At 36.9% G+C, this 21,704-nt stretch overlaps 1 protein-coding gene across 7 annotated transcripts in view; it reads right to left on the bottom strand.

Moving 5' to 3' along the window:
* ALMS1 (ALMS1 centrosome and basal body associated protein) overlaps positions 1-21,704 on the bottom strand; it is a 216,706-nt gene that overhangs the window by 62,072 nt on the left and 132,930 nt on the right. For all 7 annotated transcript variants that reach the window (XR_010405594.1, XR_010405592.1, XR_010405593.1 and 4 more), the window contains one exon: positions 16,968-17,093. Coding sequence is in view for 4 of the 7 variants with exons in the window: in XM_064572311.1 (XP_064428381.1) it covers positions 16,968-17,093 (126 nt within the window). In the remaining 3 variants the exon portion in view is untranslated. The remainder of the gene's footprint in view (positions 1-16,967; positions 17,094-21,704) is intronic.

Consider the following 21,704-nt stretch of genomic DNA (forward strand, 5'->3'; position numbering starts at 1 on the left):
CGCTCGGTAGAAGAGGACAACCTTCCCCGATAGAGGAGGACCGTTCTTTGGTCAAGGGTATACAAGTAGCTGCGCTCCCCTGCTAGAACCTCCAAACAAGCTCTCAAGGTCCATTTAAAAAGGTACTGCAATAGGAGTGTTGTAATGTGATCAGAAGGCGATGTCACTCAAATTGAAGCTGTCAGACATGTACAATAAATTGCAACAATACATGGTAGAGAAGCAAATGACAGAAAATATATAGAGTATCAGTTCAGAAGAAAGAATTTCCAGTTCAGGAAGGTTTTCAAAGAAAGGAGAATACAGACTGTAACTCGGAAAATAAGCAGGCTTTTTGAAATATGCAGAAGAAGGAAGAAAGACATTTTAGGCAGAGGTGAAGCATGAGCAAAGACAAGGAGGCAGGAAAGCAAAAAGTATGTAAGAACAGCAGTCACTCTGTGGTCAAGCCAGATCATAGAATACATTAAAGAAAGCGGTGGGAAATATAAAAAATAACTGTTCAGGGCAAAATTCAGCAGAGCATGGAATCCCAAGCTAAGCTAAAGAGTACAAATTTTATTGTACATGAAATGTAACACTAAGGAGGGCACGTACTGCATGGAGCACTGGGTGTTATAAGCAAACAATGAATCAGGGGACACTACATCAAAAACGATGTACTGTATGGTGACTAACATAATAAAATAAATAAAAAATAAAAAAATAAAAAGCAGAGTTTGCAGAAAATTTTAGTGAAGGGAAAATGTAATCAGCTATGTTTTAGGAAGATTAATCTGACAATAATACAAGATATAAAACACTGAAAGGAAAATCTTATGTGATAAAGAAATACAAGATTGCAAAGTAATTTTATTTTCTTTTAAAAAACATTTCAATATTCCTATGTCCACTGATAAGAGAAGTTTATCCATGCCATAAAAAAGAGGTGAAGAACATTTCTGAGCACCTAAAATATATATGGCAATAAGAGCTGAGTATCAGTCTCATTAGTACAGTGCAAATGTAAGTAAGTCATGAAGGATTTTTTAGGACAGACTGCAAGGATCCTAAGCCTGCTCGGTCATATGTACAGATTAAATTGGGCTTTTTCTCAGCTGCTTTTCACACTGCATTCTCATTTGTCAAATGCATCAAGCACTTTCCTGTTTCAGGAGCTCTGCCCATTTTGTCATTCTCTACTCTTTGCCTACCTAACCCATCTTTATCCTATAGACCTCATCTCTAAAGTTTTTTTCTTGAAAAGGCCTTCAGGAGCTCCTAAAACTAAACTGGGTACTCTTATTATTCTCATCCAGTTCTACTTTATTTTCTTAACACTTATCATTTGTAATTATGTATTTATTTGTGGTCTATTTGTTTACTCTCTGTAACAACATTCCACATACTCCATAAACTTGGGACCATGTTTATTTTGCCTCTGTAAACGTAGCACCTAGTATAGTATTTGCCAGGAACACAATAAGAGCTTTAATACTTTGGGGTTGAAGAGAAAAAGAACATGAACTGAAGCTTTTGTCACCTTAAGAAAAACAAAACAAAACAACCAAACTTTGGTTTTATATGCTTTGGAATGAATATATACAGGGAATGCAATATATGTAGTTTCATATCTGTTTTTTTTTTCACTCAATTCAAGATAAATTTTAAATGGAATCTAGAGTTTAAAGTCAGCATATAAAACGAAAAACCATACAGGGTTGAAATTATCTCGGGAAGGTTCCTTAAAGAAGGCACCATGTTGAAATTGACATCCTATGGGCTCAACAAATCCACCAGAGAGTACTTTTTCCTCTTGGCTTGCAACGAATCATTGTGCCTGCTTCTGAGCACCTGATGAAGTGCTTGGCCTGTGTCGAGAGGCCATGTTGTAACAAAAAGACACTGGGTGTTATACGCAAACAACGAATCATGGAACACTACATCAAAAACTAATGATGTAATGTATGGTGACTAACATAACATAATAAAATTAAAAAAAAAAGACACTTCAACTCTAGAATCATTCTCAGGGAATCAAGATAAGCTGTTTAAACTATTATAAAAGGCAAACGAGGACAGTAAACTTTGAGAAGAGAGGTTTCCCATCACCCATTTCAAATTTCATCATAATATGTTCATAGAGTATATAGACTGCACACAACTCTTGCACCCTTTTTAAGATTTTATTTTTGGGTAATCTCTATACCCAACGTGGGGCCTGAACCCACAACCCAGAGATCAAGAGCTGCACGCTCCACTGACTGTACCACCCAGGCACCCCAACTCTTGCACTTTTAGCATGTCTATGCTAAAAGACATATGCTCTCTCTTTTTTGTTAAGCGTATGTAATTGAACATGCTTAAATTAAATGCATATATGACCAAACGGCAATGTATGCTAAATTTATCATAGTGAAAAAATTTCATTGTAATCCATTCATTTGACTTTACATTTTCTTAAAGTTTCTTGTTCTTTTTTTTTTTTATTTTAGGATTTTATTTATTTTTTTTCAGACAGAGACAGCGAGCACACAAGCAGGGGGAGTGGCTAGCAGAGGGAGAAGCAGGCTCCTCACTGAGCAAGGAGTCCGATGCGGGACTCGATCCCAGGATCCTGGGATCATGACCTGAGCTGAAGGCAGACATTCAACTGACTGAGCCACCCAGACGTCCCTCCTGTTCTTGTTCTATGCTATTTTGCTAATTTTGTACACTCAACAGTAATTTGGAAGATAGATATCAAGTTTTAAAATTCTATTAGAGGGGCACCTGGGTGGCTCAGTTGGTTCAGTGACTGCCTTCGGCTCAGGTCATGATCCCGGAGTCCAAGGGTTGAGTCCTGTGTCCCGCGTCCCCCACTGGACTACCTGCTTGGCGGGAGTCGGCTTCTCCCTCTGACTCTCCCCTCTCTTGTGCTCTTTCTCTCAAATAAATAAATAAAAATTAAAAAAAAAATTCTATTAGAATTTTTCCGGTAGTATTTTTTTTTAGCATTAAAAATTTTTTTTTAAAGATTTTATTTATTTGACAGAGAGACACAGCAAGAGAGGGAACACAAGCAGGGGGAGTGGGAGAAGGAGAAGCAGGCTTCCCGCACAGCAGGGAGCCCAACGCGGGGCTCAATCCCAGGACCCTGGGATCATGACCTGAGCCGAAGGCAGACGCTTAATGACTGAGCCACCCAGGAGCCCCTAGCGTTTTTTTATTGTGGTAAAATATACATTTGCCATTCTAACCAATTTTAAGTATACAATCACACTGACGTGCAACCATCATATCATTCTTCTCCAGAATTCACACATTTTCACAAACCAAAACTGGACCTATTAAATGATAACTCCCTTTTTCTCCTCCCCTCAACCCTTGGTAACCACTGTTCTACTTTACTTTATCTCTATGAATTTGACTACTCTAGGTACCTCATGTAAGTGGAATCTTAGAATATTTGTCCCTTTGTGATTTGCTTATGCACTTAGCACAATATCTTCAGGGTTCATCAATAATGTAGCATGTGCCAAATTTCACTTTTTAAGGCTGAATAATATTCCATTGCATATATGTATCACATTTTATGTATTTATTCATTAGCTGATAGATATGAGTTGTACCACCTTTTGGCTACTGTGAATAATGTTGCTATGAACATGAGCATACAAATATCTGTTCAAATCCCTGCTTTCAATTCTTTTGGGTATATGTTAGATCATATAGTAATTCCATGTTTAATATTTTTAATATTTTTTTTTTTTTAGAGAGAGAGAGAGCATGTGCACAGTGGGAGAGGGGGGGCAGAGGGAGATGGAGAGAGAGAATCTTAAGCAGGCTCCATGCCCAGCATGGAGCCCGACGTGGGGCTCAATCGCATGATCCTGAGATCATGACCTGAGTCGAAATCAAGAGTCTGACACTTAACTGACTGAGCCACCCAGGTACTTCTCTACGTTTGACTTTTTCAGTAACCACTACATTGCTCTCTGTAGTGGCTACATCCTTTTAAATTCCCACCAGCAACACACAGGGGTTGCACTTTCTCCATACCCCCACCAAACCTTGTTATTTTCTGTTTGATAACAGCCATCCTAATGCATATGGAGTGGTATCTCACTGTGGTTTCAATTTGCCTTAGGACTAATAATATACAGCATCTTTTTAATGTTCTTTTTTGGCCATTTGTGTATCTTTCTTGGAAAAATGTCTATTCAGATCCTGTGCCCATTTTAAAATTAGACTCTTGGCTGTTGTTGAGTTGTAAGAGTTCTTCATATATTCTGAATATTAATCCCTTATCAGATATATGATTTGCATTTTGTTCTAATTCTGTGAATTACCTTTTTACTCTGTTGATAGTTTTTTGATATACAAAAGTTTTAATTTTTCATAAACTCCAATTTCTTTCTTTTGTTCCCTGTGCTTTTGATAACATATTAGTTTTTAAAGAACTTCTTTAACCTATCTGATAACCAAATCATGAATAAAATAAAACTTCTTTGGTCTCTTCTATTAAACACAAAGAATATAACTAAATTGGTTTTTGTTTTCATGCTTTTCATCCCGAAATTAACTTCTGACATTTTTTATTCATCTTGTAACTAAAATTTCTATTTAGATGAGTGCTTATGTTAACCTGGCTTCAAAGTTCACCACTGCTTCATTACTCTTTCTGGAACTCGTCATTTATTATTTTTTTATATTTTATTTTTTTTTAAGATTTTATTTATTTATTTGACGGACAGATAGAGAGCACAAGTAGGCAGAGAGGCAGGCAGAGGGAGAGGGAGAGCAGGCTCCCCGTGGAGCAGGGAGCCCGATGCGGGGCTCGATCCCAGGACCCTGGGACCATGACCTGAGCTGAAGGCAGCTGTTTAACTGACTGAGCCACCCACGTGCCCCGGAACTCTTCATTTAGAGCCACCTCTTCAGCTGGATGAGTCTTCAAATTAATTTTTCAAGAAAGTATGAAGGTTGCCTACAAAGAGACTCATTTTATTTTATTTTATTTTATTTATTTATTTATTTTTTAAAGATTTTATTTATTTATTTGAGACAGAGAGAATGAGAGACAGAGAGCATGAGAGGGAGGAGGGTCAGAGGGAGAAGCAGACTCCCCGCCGAGCAGGGAGCCCGATGCGGGACTCGATCCCGGGACTCCAGGATCATGACCTGAGCCGAAGGCAGTCGCTTAACCAACTGAGCCACCCAGGCGCCCCAAAGAGACTCATTTTAGACCTAAAGACACCTGCTGAATGAAAGTGAGGGGGTAGAGAAACATTTATCACACAAATGGATGTCAAAAGAAAGTTGGAGCAGCACTACTTAATATAGGACAAAATAGACTTTTTTGTTCTTATATTGTTTTTATCCTGCTTTGGTATCAGGGTAGTACTGGCCTCATGGAATGAAATTGAATGTGTTCCCTCTCCTCCATTATTTTAAGATTTTGATAAAGATTGTCATTATTTTTTTTTAAATGTTTGGTAGAATTCACCAATGAAACCATGGGGTCTTGGGCTTTTCTGTGCTGGGAGATTTTTGATTCCTGATGTAACTTTCATTCTTGTTATTGGTCTAAACAGATTTCCTCGGAACTTCTTGGATTCAAGATTCACGATGCAATCTTGGTAATTTCTGCATTTTTAGGAGTTATCTGGTTGTATTTTTCTAAGTTATCTGATTTGTTAGTATATAATTGTTTATAACCTGTTTTACATTATATTTCTGTGGTTATCTCCTTTTCCCTTCCATTTCTCATTTTTTTTTTTTTAAAGATTTTATTTATTTATTTGAGAGAGAGCGAATGAGAGACAGAGAGCACGAGAGGGAAGAGGGCAGAGGGAGAAGCAGACCCCCCGCCGAGCAGGGAGCCCGATGCGGGACTCGATCCCGGGACTCCAGGATCATGACCTGAGCCGAAGGCAGTCGCCTAACCAACTGAGCCACCCAGGCGCCCCTCATTTTGGTTTTTGAGTCTTTTTTTTTTTCCTTAGTTGATGTAGTTAAAGCATTGCTAATTTTGTTTGTTTATGAAAATCTGGTCATTACTTTCAATCTTATGTTATTGTTTATTCTGGTCTTTATTTTACTTATCTCTGATTTTTCTTTGTTATTTCCTTCCTCTACTAAATTGCAGCTACATTTCTTCTTTTTCTAGTTCCTTGGGGTGCGATGTTGTTAATTTGAACTTTTTCCCTTAATATTTCAAGCATTTATGGCATAAATTTCACTCTAACATCTGCTTTTGCTGCATCCCATAGGTTTTGGAATATTGTGTTTTTCTTTTGTTTTGAGATAAATTTTGATTTGCCATTTGATTTTTTATTTGGCCCATTGCTGGGGCAATAGTGTGCTAATATTTACATATTCAATATTTCATATTTATATTGTAGATTTTCCAGCTTTGTTTTATTGTTGATCTTTAGGTTTTGGTTTTTTTTTTAAAGATTTTATTTATTTATTTGACAGAGACACAGTGAGAGAGGGAACACAAGCAGGGGGAGTGGGAGAGGGAGAAGCAGGCTTCCCACCAAACAGGGAGCTCAGGACCCTGGGATTATGACCTGAGCCGAAGGCAGACGCTTAACAACTGAGGCACCCAGGCGCCCCGCTATCTTTGGTTTTATATCATCATGGCTGGAAAATATACTTGGTATATTTCAGTCTTCTTTTTTTTTTTTAATTTTATTTATTTATTCATGAGAGACAGAGAGAGAGAGAGAGAGAGAGAGAGAGGCAGAGGGAGAAGCAGGCTCCCAAGGAGCACGGAGCCCGATGTGGGACTCGATCCCAGGACCCTGAGATCATGACCTGAGCTGAAGGCAGACGCTTAATCATCTGAGCCACCCAGGTGCCCCTATTTCAGTCTTCTTAAATCTGTAATATTTGTTATATTTCTTTTCAAGTGATTTAACCAGGGAATTCTTTTGTGTGTACTTGAAGAAAATGTGTATTCTATTTTTCTTGGATGGAACATTTTATATATATCTTTTAGAACCATGTATTCTGAAGTATGCTTCAAGTAAAAAATGTTCTTGTTGAAAAAAATAACTTTAACTGAGGGTACTCATTTAAAATAAAGCATATAAGAGGGGAGGTGGGTTGGGGGATGGGAGAAATAAATGAAGGGGATTAAGAGTATACTTATTATGATGAGCACTGAGTAATGATGTATAGAATTGTTGAATCACTATGTTGTACACCTGAAACTAATATAACGCTGTATGTTAACTAAACTGGAATTAAAAATTAAAAATTAAAAAAAAAGAAAGTATGAAGGTAGAGTACGATTTTGAGCTCCTGTGTATTTGTGAAAATCTCTTTGTTGCCATATTGCTTAACAACTATGTACTTGGGTCCATAAATCATTGAATTATATAATTTTCCCAATAAATACGTATTTTGTTCCATTTATTTCTTATATTTAGGATCTGGATTTCTGTTTTCTTCCCCAGATTTGAGAAGTTTTCAGCTATTATTTCTTTGAATAAATTTTCTGCTCCCTTTCTTTTCCTTCTGAGACCCTGTAATGTGAATGTCATGCTTAATAGCATCATTAAGTTCCCCTAACCTATTCTCATTATAATTATTGTTTTTTTCTATTTTCTGTTCAACTTGATTGCTTTCTATTACTCTGTCTTCCATTGCTCACTGATCCATTCTTCTGTGTTCTCTAGTTTACTATTTATTCTCTCTAGTGTATTTTTGAGTTCATCAATGATTGATTCTTTTTTATATTTTCTCACTGAGATCTGCCACTCTTTTCTCAAGTTCAGTGAATATCTTTATTACCATTACTTTATATTTTCTATCAGGCATATTGCTTATCTCCATTTTGTTTAGCTCTCTTGCTGTGATTTTGTCCTGTTCTTTCATTTGGGACATATTCCTCTACCTCACTTTTTCTAACTCTGTTTCTCTGTGTTAGAAGAGTCAGCTACATCTTCTGCTCTTGATAGTGAGTTGCCTTATGAAGAAGAGGTCCTGTAGTGCCATGCAATGCAATGTTCCCTGTTCACCAGAAACTGGCGCTTCAGGGGTGTCTCCTACATGTATTGCATGGGTCCTACTATTGTGGTTAAGCCATGTTTGCCTTCAGTCTGGTCAGCTGCAATGGGTCTCTTTGCTTGTAGTGGGCAGGTTTAGTCTCTATGTTGTTAGGGGCCAGTTTGGGGCTGCCTTGTGGTTGAGTTGGGTAAGCCCAGATGTTTGCTAGAGCTGCAGTTGCACTGAACTGCAGGGTGCTCTCCTTGTGTTGTCCCCTGAGAGGCTTTTGTTGGTGGGCAAGGCCTGCAGTCAGACCAGATGTTTGCTCCCAGCCCACAGTTGAACTGGTGTGTGTATTTATCTTTGTCTCTACCCAGGGCAGGAGTCACCTTGAAGTGGTCCTGGTCACTGTTGGGGCTACTTGCACAATGCCATACTTCTGGTGCCACTCTGGATGGACTTTGCCAAGAGCAGGTCAGATGGAGCAAATCCACAGGAGAATGTGGGGGCAGGACACACTATTAGCAAAGTTAGGTATGTGTTGGTATGCTTGTGGGAGAAGACCTGGAAGCTTTTGGAGAACTTCTGCTGAGAGCACTTTCGATGGGGCAGATCCATGGGGGTACAACATGGGAGTGGGGCATCCTATTAACAAAACTAGGTGGAGAGTGTTCATGCTTCTTCCAGCAAATGTGCATGTATCTAGGATTGCGGATGGGGAAGAGAAATGGCACTAGCTTTTTTGTTCTTGGAGAAATCTAAAGATCCTTGCTCCTACAGCACACCTGAGATTAGTAAATAGATCTTCCCACATCCTCTAGGCATTTTCCAAACTACTGCTTCTATACTGTATCTCAGAAAGGCTGTTGTGCTGTCCCTTTAAAAGTGGGGACTCAGTTTCCTATTGCCCTCTGGCTATCCCAAAGCAGAGCCTGCTTGTTTTTAAAGTTCATGGTGTTAAGCCCCAGTGATTGTCAAAACTTGAGAAGTTAAGCCGCTCTGGTATTCAAAGCCAAATGTTATGGGGATTTATCTTCCCAGTGCGGGTCCCCCATGTCTGGGGTGCCTGGTGTGGAGTCTTCTTCTGTGCTAAATAGATATTTACTAGTATAGCATTTTAATTCCTACGGTGAGTCTTTCATTATATATTTTTGAGTTACATTCTTAGTGGTTGTTCAGGAGTTACAACTCACATTTTAGTATAAATTAACAATCTTTTTGGATTAATACCAATTTCAACTGTATACAAAAACTCTTCTCTTGTATAGCTCTGTCTCCTCCCTTCTTTATGCTATTATTTTCATAAGCAATATCGCTATACATTTTTGTACAACAGAGATTTATTACTATTGTTTTATGTATTTGTCTTTAAAGTCGTACAAAAAAATGGATTATAAGCAAAAATACATTTATTTATACCGTCTTTTATTATTTACCTGTGTAGCTATCTTTACCAGTGTTCTTTATTTTTAATATGGATTCAAATTACTGGTAGTGTCCACTGAAGAATCCCCTTAGTATTTCCTATAGGTCTGTTTGTTACCAATAAACTCAGTTTATCTGAGAATGTCTTAATTTCTCCTTCATTTTTTGAAGGGTAGTTCCGCTAGATAGAGAGTTGTTGGTTGATAGCTTCTTTTTCTTTCAGCTCTTTGAATACATCATTGCAATGCCTTCTGGCCTCCAAGGTTTCTGATGAGAAATCAGCTATTAATCTTATTGAGGATCCCTTGTACTCTTGCTGGTTTCAACACTCTCTTTATCTTTGTCTTTTAACAGTTTATGATGTGTCTAATTGTGGATCTCTTTAAGTTTATCCTGTTTGGGTTTCCTTCAGCTTATCAGATGTATAGATTAATAGTAGCTATAAAATTTGGGAAGTTTTTGTCATTATTTCTCAAACATTCTTTCAGTCTCATCGTCTCTCCTTCTGGAACTCCCATTCTATGTAAATAGTACTCTTGATGGTGTCCCACAGGATTCTGAGATTCTGTTCCTTCTTCATTTTTTTTTTCTGTGTCTCACACTGAATAATCTCAATTGGCCCATCTTCACGTTCACTGATCCTTTCTTCTGCCTGTTCAAATCTGATACTGAGCTTTCCTAGTGAATTTTAAATTCTGTTTGTTGTGTTTTCAACTCCAGAATTTCTCTTTGGATTTCTTTTTGTAATTCATAACTTTTAGTTGATATTATCTATTTGGTTAAGACACTGTTCTCATACTTTAGTTCTTTGTTTTTATTTATTTATTTTTTGAGCACGTGAGTGAGTGAGCAAGCACATGAGTAGGAGCAGGGGGCAGAGGGAGAGTAAGAGAAAGAATCTTATGCAGGCTCCATGCCCAGTGCAGAGCCCGATGTGGGGCTCAATCTCACGACCCTGAGAACATGACTTGAGTCAAAATCAAGAGTCAGACGCTTAACAAACTGAGCCACCCAGGCGCCCCTCTTTAGTTCTTTAGATATAGTTTCATTTAGTTCTTTGAACATATTTTAAATAGCTAATTAAGTCTTACATCTGGAATTTCCTAGAGACAATTCCTAAACTGTTATTTTCTTGCCTATGAATCCTATTTTTTCGTTTTTAATTTCATAGCTTGTAATTTTTTTGTTGAAAACTTAACATCTTAAATAATAAAATATGGTAATCTCAGAAATCAGATTCTATCCACTCCCCAAAGTTTGCTGTTGTTGCTTTATGTTGTTTTTTAAAGTAACTTCTCTGAATGAATTCTGTAAAATCTATTCAAGTTTCTACTCAACTAGTTTAGTGGTCAGTTAATGCCTAAACAAAGATTTCCTTAAACACCTAGAACCAGTAAATCAGGAAGATTTGCAAAGGGGTTTTTCGTGCATATCAGGGCATGCCTTCAACTTTGAGCCAGGCAGTTGTCAACTCGCCTTAGCCTTCTTTTTCTTCTTACAGAGAGACTGAAGCACAACCAGAGATAAAGGATAGGGTCTTTTCAGGTCTTCCCTGAGAATACACATAGGCCTATGCATGTAAACAGTCTTCTAGAGTCCCAGGAGTATGTCAAAGCTTTTCTTTTCTTTTTTTAAAGATTTTATTTATTTGACAGAGAGAGAGCGAGCAGGTGAGAAAGCACAAGCAGAGGGAGCAGCAGAGGGAGAGAGAGAAGCAGAAGCAGGCTCCCCGCTCAGCAGGGAGCCCAATGCAGGGCTTGATCCCAGGACCCTGAGATCATGATCTGAGCCAAAGGTAGATGCTTAACCAACTGAGCCACCCAGGCACACCTGTCAAAGCTTTTCTAAACATCTATGGACATCTCATCCTTGGTTTTTACCTTTAAGCTTTGGGTTAGTCTATTGTTTGCCTCAGTTGTTGCTTATCACCTCAGGCATTATAACACTAAAACATTTGCCTGTAAATGTTCTTGACAAACACCCCATGCACACCCCCACACATGCACACACACACACACACACAGGCTTTTAACACTGGATAGCTCTGAATGAGATTAAATAAAGACAGGTCTTTTGAATGGCATCTTCCAGGGAACCACCAGACAGATCAAATACTGACAATTCTTTGGGAATGAAGTTTTGAAACAGGTGTGGCTCTGTTCTAGTCCCTCCAGTCCTGGGAAAGCAGGCTGATATTTTTCAAGGTTATTACTGAGCTGAGTGTGAGGATGGGACTAGGGGATGTTAAATGCCACAAAGCTTACTGTTCTTACCAAGACACAGCCATTTCTCTTGAATAAATGTTCATTGGGCTGCTGTAAGCCTTTGGTTAATTTCCAGAATTTTGGAAAAATTTTCTGAAGTTTTGCCAATTTTTGTTAATTTTACCAAGGGGCGAAATCTTAGGTCTTTACTCCACCATTTTCTCTGCTGTAATGCCCCACTTCCTTAAATGGTCCAGCCAGTTCTCTCCCTCCGGCTTTTCGCTCCTATACAGTGATTATCAATATATAAATATTTGAATGTCTAAAATGAATACTGATATGAGGTATAAAATGACTTACCAAAAAAAAAAAAAAAAGACATGTCTCAGAACTTACGATCTAATATAAATAGAGTCTTGTTCTACTTAAGAATGTTACTGGGCATAATACATAAATTTCTAATATTGATCTCTTTCTTTCATTGATCTGTTACCTTTGCCTTGTTTATATTTTAGGGATTTCATTAATTTAAATGTTTATTCATTCTCAGTTGAGGAAAAATCTATCTGGCCCAAATATTTGCTACTAATGGTATATGACTTACCCTTGGCCCCAAACATTAATTGGATCCTTCTCATATATATAGATGCATAATATATTAATTAACAGCTATTAGAATAATTCCTAGGTTTTCATCTAGAGTAGCTCTACTGGTTTAAGAAAGGATCTTACTATGGTCAACTCCCCCATTCTCAGAATAGATGGAGAACATGAAAACTACAACCTGAAGTGTGTAGGTGTGTGTGTGTGTGTGTGTGTGTGTGTGTGTGTATAGTTATTGGATCTCCTTCTGCCTTATTGATGTATTCAGTACTTTATTTACAGGGACATTATTTCTCAGGATACAATGTACCATCCCTGAATTATTTTCTCTTTCCACCACTGTCCAATTTTTCTCAAAATTACTGTCTCCAACTAGATGAGAGTTAGGGACATAAACATATAGTAGCACAATAGAGGCCTCAAAAACTACTGAGACATCTGATCAGAGTTTTACTGGTACAGGCATCTTTCTGTCTTCTGAACTGGGGATTGAAAGTGAAAGAGTGATCAAAGTTTCCTTTCTGGTAGCCATTAAATGATTGTGTCTTTTTTCCCCATTAAGTGTGTTTTTATTTAAATTCCAGTTCATATGCAGTGTAATATTACTTTCAGGTATACAATATAGTGATTCAACACTTCCACACCTCACCAGTGCTCATCACAAGTGTCCTCCTTAATCTCCATCACCTATCTAATCCATCCCCCCACCCACCTCCCTTCTGGTAACCATCAGTTTGTTCTCTTTAGTTAAGAGTCTGTTTCTTGGTTTGTCCCCCCTTTAATCCCTTTGCTCATTTGTTTTGTTTCGTAAATTCCACATGAGTGAGATCATATGGTATTTGTCTTTCTTTAACTTATTTTGCTTAGCATAATACTCTCTAGCTCCATCCATGTTGTTGCAAATGGCAAGATATCATTCTTTTTTTATGGCTAAGTAATGTTCTGTTGTATATATACACCACTTCTTTTTTTTTTTTTTTAAGATTTTATTTATTTATTTGAAAGAGAGAGTATGAGCAGGGATAGGGGCAGAGGGAAAAGCAGACTCCCCATTGAGCAGGGTGCTCAACACGGGGCTTCATCCAGGAACCCGAGATCATGACCTGAGCCAAAGGCAGATGCTTACCCAACTGAGCCACCCAGGCACCCCTGTACTACATCTTTTTTTTTTTTTTTAAAGATTTTATTTATTTATTTGAGACAGAGAGAATGAGAGAGACAGAGAGCACATGAGAGGGGGGAGGGTCAGAGGGAGAAGCAGGCTCCCCGCCGAGCAGGGAGCCTGATGCGGGACTCGATCCCGGGACTCCAGGATCATGACCTGAGCCGAAGGCAGTCGCTTAACCAACTGAGCCACCCAGGCGCCCCCTGTACTACATCTTCTTTATTCATTCATTCATCAATCAACAGACACTTGGACTGTTTCCCTAATTTGGCTATTATCGATAATGCTGCTATAAATAGAAGGGTGCATATGTCCATTTAAGTTAGTATTTTTGTATTCCTTGGGTAAATACCCACTAGTGTGATTGCTGGATCATAGGATAATACTATTTTTAACTTTTTGATGAACCTCCATACAGCTTTCCAGAGTGGCTGCACCAGTTTGCATTCCCATTAAAAGTGCAAAAGGGTTCCCCTTTCTCTACATTCTCACGAACACCTGTTGTTTTTTGTTGATTTTAGCTATTCTGACAGGTGTGAGGTGATCTCTCATTGTGGTTTTGATTTGCATTTCCCTGATGATCAGTGATGTTAAGCATCTTTTCATGCGTCTGTTGGCCATCTGCATATCCTCTTTGGAAAAATGTCAATTTGTGTCTTCTGCCCATTTTTATTTATTTATTTATTTATTTTTTATTTGCGCGAGAGAGAATGAGAGACAGAGAGCATGAGAGGGAGGAGGGTCAGAGGGAGAAGCAGACTCCCTGCCGAGCAGGGAGCCCGATGTGGGACTTGATCCCGGGACTCCAGGATCATGACCCGAGCCGAAGGCAGTCGCTTAACCAACTGAGCCACCCAGGCTCCCCTTCTGCCCATTTTTAATTGGATTATTCATTTTTGGGGTGTTGAGTTTTATAAGTTCTTCATATATATATTTATAAAAATATGTCATCTGCAAATATCTTTTTCCATTCCGTAGGTTGCCTTTTAGTTTTGGTGATTGTTTCCTTCCCTGTGCAGAAGCTTTTTATTTTGACAGAGTCCCAATAGTTTATTTTTTATTTTGTTTCCCTTGCCTCAGGAGACATATCTAGAAAGAAGGTGGTACAGCTGATGTTAAAAAAATTACTTTACTGCTTATGTTCTGTTCTAGGATTTTTATGGTTTCATGTCTCACATTTAGGTCTTTAATCTATTTTGAATTTATTTTTGTATATGGTGTAAGAAAGTGTTCCAGTTTCATTCTTTTGCATGCTGCTGTCCAGTTTTCCCAACACCATTTATTGAAGAGACTGTCTTTCTCCCACTGGATATTCTTTCCTGCTTTGTCGAAGAATAACTGACCATGTAACTGAGGCTTCATTTCTGGGTTTTCTATTCTGTTCCATTGGTTTATGTAGCTATTTTTGTGCCAATACCATACTGTTTTGACTACTATAGCTTTGTAATATAACTTGAAGTCTGGAATTGTGATGTCTCCAGCTTTGTTTTTCTTTTTCAAGGTTGTTTTTTGGCTATCTGGGGTCTTTTGTGGTTCCATACAAATTTTAGGATTGTTTGTGCTAACTCAGTGAAAAATGCTGCTGGTATTTTGACACGGATTTCATTAAATGTGTAGTTTGCTTTGGGTAGTATAGACATTTTAACAGTATTTGTCCTTCCAATCCATGAGCATGGAATGTCTTTCCATTTCTTTGTGTTATCTTCAATTTCGAAGTACAGGTCTTTCAACTCTTTGGTTAGGTTGATTCCTAGGTATCTTACTGTTTTTGGTGCCACTGTAAATGAGACTGATTCCTTAATTTCTCTTTCTTCTGCTTCATTACTGGTATATAGAAATGCAACAGATTTCTATGTTAATTTTATATCCTGTGACTTTACTGAATTTATCAGTTCTAGCAGTTTTTTGGTGGAGTCTTTTGGGTTTTCTATATATAGCATCATGTCATCTGCAAATAGTGAAAGTTCTACTTCTTCCTTGCTGATTTGGATGCTTTTTATTTCTTTGAGTTGTCTGATTGCTGAGGCTAGGACTTCCAGTACTACGTTGAATTAAAGTGGTGAGAGTGGACATCCCTGTCTTGTTCCTGCCCCTCGAGGAAAAGCTCTCTGTTTTTCCCCACTTGGGATGATATCAGCTGTGGGTTTTTCACATATGGCCTTTATTATGTTGAGGTATGTTCCCTCTAAACCTACTCTGTTGAGGGTTTTTATCATGAATGTATGTTGTACTTTATCAAATGCTTCCTCTGCATCTATTGAAAATGATCACATGGTTCTTTTCTTTTATTAATGTGATGTATCGCATTGATTCATTTGTAAATATTGAACCACCCTTGCAACCCAGGAATAAATCTCCATTAAGTGTGTTTTTAAAATCACAGCATTGCATGCAGTGGAAATTTCTTCTAGTTCTTGGTTATAGGCTTAATAATTAATCCTACCATTTGGTAATATGAGCATTTTTATGGTTCTTTTTTTCAGTAGCATCATAGTGGGGAATTAGAAGCAGTTGTACCAAGCACTTTAACTTAGTTACCATTAGATACTTGCTTGGTCCTCTTAAAGTTAACCCAAAAAATCTGCCTAAGACTAGGGAAAATTCCTCATTTGTGTGCAATTTCTACACATATAAAGATGTCTACTGACAAATCATGAAAAAATTTTTTATCTAAACTGAACCGAGTCATCTCCTATGAACCACTCTAAATGTTATTCCATCAATCAAAACCCTACACCACACCAACTCAGTATTCTTATCTTAAAATCCCCACAGGAAATATTTATTGAATTGCTGCATGGGGTGCTATTCATTTTCTAAATCTGCAGTTCCCCTGTGGTGATCTCATAGGGGTACTTGGGATATTTTAAGATTCTGTGGAAACAACAGTGATAACTGGTATCTAGTATACAGTGCACAAGCTACTAGCTCAAAGTAGTTTAAAGTTTCAATATTAGATAATGCCACATTCCTTTCAGTGCTGTTGTATCTTTGCACTAGATTTTTGACAATTTCTGTAGTAAAAGCAGCAAATAACTGTGGTTGTGTAAAATTTCATCTCAAGGTTTGAGAAGCTGTACAGTGTTCTAACAGCTGCACATACCGCATTAGTAAGTAACTGTGGTTATTTATAAACAAAGTAAAATATTTTCTTTCAAAACCTAAAACTAAAAGGAAATACCTAATATTTTTGTTTATTGTTAGATCAAAACAATAAGTATTTATGTCTTAATAACTTACAGCTGTTTGAAAAAATACCTCTTGTGTTTATATGTGTTCTACATAATGAGAACAAAAAAATTACCAAAATACTAAGGGCACTGTGAACAGAAAAAACTTGGAAACCTTTGTCTGAAATGAAGTCCACTAACCCAAACAAACAATTTACCCATACAATTTTCTTCATTAAATACTTATTAAATGTTTTCATATACATAATACATCTCACCAAATAACTCACTTTTCTGAACCAGAGACTGAGACACGAAAAGCTGCGTATTTCACTGAAGGATTAAATATCACTGAGCTTTCATATGTCATTCTAGAATTAACCAGCCAATCCACAAGTAAATTTTCAAAAAATAAAATTCTGAATAATTTATGCATAATACCTGAGTGTGAGCTCTCAATGGTGGTATCTGATCTGGAATCCAGAGATGAAGGAATTTGTTTTAATTGTGGAACATAGTACATCTTCGTACTACCAGGAGGCTTATATGGCAACAATGAAGGTTGGGCTAAGGAGATAAAGAAAGATCAGAACAATTAATAAGAAAACATTTATTAATTCACTGAATAAATATTGAGTGCCTTCCATGTGCCAAGCACTGTACAAGATTCTTGGGATATATCAGGGTGCCTCACTGGCTCAGTCGGAAGAGCATGTAACTCTTGATCTCCGGGTTGTGAGTTCGAGCTCCACATGGAGTGTAGAGATTACCTAAATAAACTTTAAAAAAAGGATTCTTAGGATATATCAGTGGACTAAAACAGAAAAATACCTCTGCCTTCAAGAAGAGCTAGCCTTCTAGAGGGAGGAGGTATACATCTGTGCCAAAGTAATAATTTGATTATTATAGAGGAGATTTATATATATATACATATACTTGTTTTTGTCTCTCTGAAGTCAAGGGAAACAAAAAGTGTATAGAGGAGGGGAAATTTTAAACAGACAAAATAGGTTATAGCCTCCACTTCTATTTGGTCATATTCCTCCTTCTAGAGGAAAGAGGTAAACAACAAACATATTAAATAAATTATTTAGTATTTTAATAAATTTCAAGTTACATAAAAAAGACAATTAGAAAATGTTGAGAGGTAGGACTACTGGGGAAATCGGGGTAGGATGCAATTTAAACAGGGTGGTAGGGTAGGCCTTATTAGATGAGTTTTTTAGCAATCTATTCCATGTACAGATGGCTTTAACTAAAAACCACTTTATCTTATACTGAACTCAAACTCGTTAAACTCTTACTACCGGTCTTACTGTCTTATTCTGTCCCAAGAGTCATAAAAAGTAAGTCAAATTCTCTTCTACATGACAGATCTTCAAAATAAAGTTTCTTTTTTTTTTTTTAAATAAAGTTTCCATTATAGAAGTATAAATTCTCGACATTAAGAAAATACATAAAAGTAATACTTGGTATAGTTAGTTGTGTTGTTGTTACTAAATTTTAGCTTTCTAAAGGGTGTGTAGTGGCATATCATTATGGTAAAAATTTGCATTGCCCTAATAATTATGTTTAGAATCTTTTTAAGTTGTTATTGCCATCAAATATAAACCAGTAGGAATAACAGTGAATTTAGCACAGTCACTGCACACGATATTGGTATAAAGAAATACAATTATATTTCTATACACCAGTAAAACCACATGGGAAAAAATACTGTATACAATGTCATAAAAAATATAATATCAAATATCTAATGAATAAATGTAAGGAAAGATTTCTTCACTGAAAACTGCAAAATGCTGATGAGTAAAATTAAAAACAGATGAATGGATATACCACGCTTATGAATTAAAATATTCAATAGTGTAGACACGCTAATTACCCCAACATTAAAAAAAAGGAATAAATAAAAGTAAAAAAGACAAAGTCCTACCACTCAAAGATAACTGTTTTTTTTTTTTTATAGTTATATATCCTGTTTGGGTCAACTTTCTCTCTTTTTTTTTAAATTTATTTATTTGAGATAGAGAATGAGAGAGAGAGCACAAGAAGGGGGAGTCAGAGGGAGAAACAGGCTCCCTGCTGAGCACGGAGCCCAGTGTGGGACTCGATCCCAGGACTCCAGGATCATGACCTGAGCCGAAGGCGGTCGCTTAACCAACTGAGCCACCCAGGCACCCAAAGATAACTGTTATTAACATTTTAATGTATTTCCTATGTGTCCTTTCTCTCTGTCTTATGTGTATACACAGTTCTCTGCATATACTATGTATAATATGGAATTCAGTGTTTCTACTTGGCATTTAAAATAAAACATTCATTTTATTTCCTGTCTTTACATTTTATGTGGCTATACTACAGATTAAATGTTTTAAACACTTCTCCTAATGTTGAAAATTTAAGCGGAGTTAAATTTTCAATTATAAAGAATTCTGTGAATAAAGATTTTCCTACGTATAGCATATCCATTTTCCCCTCTTACCCCAGCTCAGGTAAATTCTCTGATTAGAGAGTGAAAAATTATACCATTTATAAAGTTTGTTTTTAAAAACACTAACTGCTAAAATATTTTCTAAAATGTCTGTACCAAAGTAATAATTTGATTATTATAGAGGGGAGACACACACACACACACACACACACACACTTGTTTTTGTCTCTCTGAAGTCTGGGGAAACAAAAAAGTATATAGATGAGGGGAAATTTTAAACAGAAAAAATAGGCTATAGCCTCCACTTCTATTTGGTCATTACTGTAGTCATTGTTAGAATATTGACTGATTAATTTTCTTCCTCTACCAGTGTATATAAAACTTAATAGTGATGGTTAAATTTACTAGTTGAAAGGCTACAAAAAAGATGAATAACACGTGGGCAGGATTACAATGGACACAGAGCAAGAATGGCTATCATACAGAGCTGGAGAATTCTGAGACAGATAAGTGGCTTTTCAAAATTCTTGACAACTTTATGTTTGGATGCAATAGTTTTAAGGTTACTTTGGCCTGGCTGCCTATGGGGGAAGAAGTGACTACACGGCAAATAATCGTTGCTCTTAGGAAAGGAAAAAAAAAGATTAGAGAAGGGTAAAGAAGAAAATTCAACTATAAAATTTATTTTTTCAAAAACTTGGAAAATAGAACCAAATATACACATACAGTATATTATTCTGAATCTGTTAGAGTATTGAGCAAAGTCATGTGTTTAACATACTATTCTTTGTAAGTTAAAATGTTTTCATACAAAAAACCCTCACAAAATTTTACTTTTAAATACACAGTAGTATTAAAAATAATATTTTTTCAGTAAGCCAAATGATATTAATCCTTTAAAGGAATCCTTTCTCCCAGGTTCTGTATGCAAAGGTGAAAACATAAATTATGGCCTCTATATAAATTGATGCATTTGATATGAGTAGGGGTTTAAAACACACTTTCACAGTTGGGAGCTCCCCTCTTGCGCTTCTGGCATCACCATGAGAACAATATAACCCAGGGTAGGTATTGTTCCATTAGCTTGGGTTTCAGAAGAAGGCATATGGAACAGACCCAAACCATTTCTTTTTTTTTTTAAGATTTTATTTATTTATTTGACAGAGAGAGAGACAGCGAGAGAGGAAACACAATCAGGGGGAGTGGGAGAGGGAGAAGCAGGCTTCCCACAGAGCAGGGAGCTTGATGCGGGGCTCGATCCCAGGACCCTGGGATCATGACCTGAGCTGAAGGCAGATGCTTAACAGACTGAGCCACCCAGGCGCCCCAGACCCAAACCATTTCTGTAGCCTAAAGCTAAACTCCAACTGAATCACAAAACCCATGAGTGAAAAAAGTGAATGTTTGTTGTTACAAAGCACAGAGATTTGTGAGGTTGTTTTCCAGTATCACTGTGGCACTAGGTAACTGACATACAAAGATGTTCTCTGTGATATTTATTAAACTGTAGATTTGGGGGTATGTTTTTATTTTACCTTAAAAATGTATAAGAATTATAATCATCTTAACATATAAATGTACTTGTTTAAATTAAATTCATTCAAAGTTAAATGCTGAACCAAGAAATTTTCTTTATATATTTAGGCATATCCCATCTTTATCTACAGACAGATAACCTTTTTGCATAAAGAGGAAAACTTAAAATAATATTTTCAGTAGACTTGCACACTATTAAATTCTTAAATTAGTAACTTAAAGTTCCCACTCTCACTTGAGGGAAGAATGGGAACTTAATTATTAATTTTCCTGCTACTGGTCTGGAAAAGAAAAAACGTGCTCTATTTTAATGTTATATAGTATAAGCACTACTGAAATACCACTGTCACAGCATATGAACACTCTAAATGTAGACCTTTGGGTAGAGATTGCTAGCTGTTCATCAAAATCTACTTTTTTTTTTCTTTTTTAGATTTTATTTATTTATTTGAGATAGAGCGAGCGAGAGAGAGAGAGCCACAAGCAGAGGGAGGAGCAGGCTTCTCACTGAGCAGGGAGCCTGATGTGGGACTCGATCCCAGGACTCCAGGATTATGACCTGAGCCGAAGGCAAACACTTAACCAACTGAGCCACCCAGGCGCCCCAAAATCTACTTTTTTATCCTCAAAATCACAGCTAAACCATTTCCTAGCTAGGAGAAAGTGATCTGAGCCACTTCTAGGCCTAGCACATGTGCTTCTCCATGTTTTATCCCTTCTAGTTGACTGTGATGGTGAATCCAAGGTAATTATGGATTCTGTGTTTTAAAGACAGCAGGGCCACAGTCAGCCTGGGTCCCTGGTCATTGTTTTATAAGCAAGAAACAGACTGGTATTGTGTTTGCACTATTACCTGTATTTTCATCTATTTATTATAGTTTGTAACATTTAATATAATATAAAATGGCAATAATTCACCTGCCCACCTAAAACCAGACCTCCATAGTTTTTAAATTCTAAGTATCATGAGATAAAAATAAGTCAACAACAAGCAGCATGAGTCCCACATAAGTTGTTAACTCCTCCAGAAATTAAGGCAAAAATATAATCACACTCCTTTCATAGCTATGTAAATAAAAGATGGATAGAATCATGTGGATCCTAATGTTTAAAATTAAAATTAGGTTTTCTGACTACAAAGACCCCCTCACAAATTTCTGGGATCATTTCCTACAGAAGTTGGTAATATGACCTAAAATGTAATAACA

Source organism: Mirounga angustirostris, unplaced genomic scaffold (assembly GCF_029215605.1).
Source record: "Mirounga angustirostris isolate CCGP_5_RB_7025 unplaced genomic scaffold, mMirAng1.0.hap1 SCAF_10, whole genome shotgun sequence".
NCBI classification, from domain to species: domain Eukaryota; kingdom Metazoa; phylum Chordata; class Mammalia; order Carnivora; family Phocidae; genus Mirounga; species Mirounga angustirostris.